Source organism: Tupaia chinensis, unplaced genomic scaffold (assembly GCF_000334495.1).
Source record: "Tupaia chinensis unplaced genomic scaffold, TupChi_1.0 Scaffold000140_1, whole genome shotgun sequence".
NCBI classification, from domain to species: Eukaryota; Metazoa; Chordata; class Mammalia; order Scandentia; family Tupaiidae; genus Tupaia; species Tupaia belangeri.
Genome location: NW_006159610.1, coordinates 6,281,980 through 6,284,345, shown reverse-complemented (window position 1 = coordinate 6,284,345; position 2,366 = coordinate 6,281,980). Strand labels below are relative to the sequence as shown.

General features: G+C 42.4%; 1 protein-coding gene across 1 annotated transcript in view; it reads left to right on the top strand.

The window, feature by feature from the left end:
- Positions 1-701: 701 nt before the first annotated feature.
- Positions 702-2,366, top strand: part of SVOPL (SVOP like) — a 47,201-nt gene continuing 45,536 nt past the window's right edge. Inside the window, 2 exon segments of the mRNA XM_027770542.1 lie at positions 702-783; positions 951-1,042. Coding sequence (XP_027626343.1) covers positions 702-783; positions 951-1,042 — 174 coding nt within the window.

Here is a 2,366-nt window from a genome sequence, read left to right as displayed (position 1 = left end):
TCTCCCTGGGGGGGTCGGGGGTGATTTCTCGCTCTCTGTCTCTCTCTGTCTCTCTGGCGAGTGCACGTGCTCTATAGCAAAAATCTCTCTAAATAATAATAATAATAACTCCCATTTATTAAGCACTTTGCTATATGCCATGTGTGGGTTAAGCTCTTTCAATGAGCTAACTTGTTTAATCCTCACAACCACCTTGGAAATTAGGTGCAATTTTAATATCCCCATTTAGAGATGAGGAGACCAAAATGTACAAAGGCAAATTCCTCAAAGTCACACACCAAAAACGTAGTTTTATTTAAAACACTGAGCCATCTGGTTCCAAAGGCCATGTACGAAGAAGGGTAAAAATATTAATAGTTATCTCAATATTTTTTCTTTTTAAAATAATTATTTCATTTTACTTATTATTATTATTTTTAAAATTTTGCTATAGGGGACATGCACTCACCAAAGAGAGAGAGAGAGACGGAAAGTGAGAAAGTAAGCTACCAGGTCTGAGATTTGAACTGCAGTCTGCCATGCGGGAGTCCAACACCTTAGACACCACGCCACCTAACAGCCCCTCAAAAGATTTTTGAGAGGGTTTAGTGAATTTTATTGAAGTGTGCCAGCATGCAGGAGGCATTCAACAACCATTGTGGTTCTTCCCTTCCTCCCTTCTTCCATCAGGGAAGCTGCGAGGGTTTTGAACCTTTTGGAAGATGGCAACCAAGCACGCTGAACCTGTCACCATTCTTAGCCTCCGGAAATTGAGCCTGGGATCCCCAGAGCCTCAGCCAAAAGGTGAGATTTTCATAGATGTCTCTAGCTCTCCAGCTGATAAAAGAGCATTAACTCTTTTATCATTGGACTTAGTTTCCCAAAACCCTCTAAAGATGAGCGACCCGTCCACATGCATTCCCCACCCGCCCCACGCGAGGCTGTCCCTTGCGCTTTGCCTTTCCTCATAGAGCAAAAGACGTTCACCGTGGAAGATGCCGTGGAGACCATCGGATTTGGACGGTTCCACATTGCCCTGTTTCTGATCATGGGGAGCACGGGGGTGAGTGGCCTTGGATATTATTCAAGTCCCCAAAGCGAACCTTGTTGGATACACAGAATCTTCCACTGACCTAGAGTGGAAGGTGTGATGGGAGGGATATGAAAGGGAGCAGGGACCCCCTGAGGTGGGTAACTCAAAGCATCACTTTCATAGACATTTGGCAGGTGTTCAATCGTGAGCAAATGAATATCCATGTCTCCATGTTCTAGGAATTCAATACTCATTTTAAAGATTGATCTAAACTGAAGTATTAGGAAGAAGGGAAGGACCAGCAGTTGGCGTAATGGCTATGTCACTGGACTCCCATGTAGTTGACCGCAGTTTGAGTCCTGTACCCGGTGGCTTAAACTCACGATGGGCACATGTGCATGCGTGTTGAAGATCCTGAGAGAACAGAGGAGAAGGGATTGTGGCATGGCCATCCCCCTGGGGGGATGATTTCTTGCTTTCTGTCTGTCTCTCTGTCTCTCTCTGTCTTTCTGGCGAGCGCATGCGCCCTATAGCAAAAACCTCTCCAAAAAAAGAAAAGAAGGGAAAAGAACTATAGCATGTAAAGCTGTCTAAAATTAGATGCATGGTTTTCAAACATTTTGTTCATCAGAATCATCTGATGGGATACCTGTTATAATTACAGATTTCTGGATCACTGAGGAAGGCCTGTTACTCGCTGCTATGGTTTGAATGTGTCGTGCTTAAAATTCAGGGGTTGCCAGTTTGACAATTTGATAGTGTTAGGAGGTGGGCCCTTTAAGAGGTGAGTAGGCCCTGAGGGCTCCTCCCTCACTCTTGAAGTGAAGCCCTTACAAAGTGGCACCCTTGCTCTTTCACCTTGCCTCTCTCCAGAGGCGACAGCCCTCAATGGACACTCTAACCTGCTAGCATGTTTGTCCTGGACTTGGCAGCCACCAGAACTGGCAGAACATACAGTTTTATCTTTTATTTTATTTTTTTCTTTAAATTTGTTTATTTTTTACATTAATTCACTATACATCATTACAGCATACAAATAAATTTTCCATCCAAAATACACTGTATATTGGCTCAATCAAGCTCATCAACATACATGTTATCAGCAAATAATTTTCCATTTCTTATGTCTTGTAAACTTGCTATTGAAAGTAGATAACTTATGATATTGTGTGATCAACAACATGTTGGGGGAAAAGGAATTGAAGACAACTGTATATAGCAGAGACAGTGTAACAAGAGAGTGGGAAAGGACAGAGGGTCAAACATGGGGTAAAAAACATATATATACATATGCATATATATGAGAGTAGAAATGGAATATTATTGATGATAACATGCATGATTAAGCCACTAT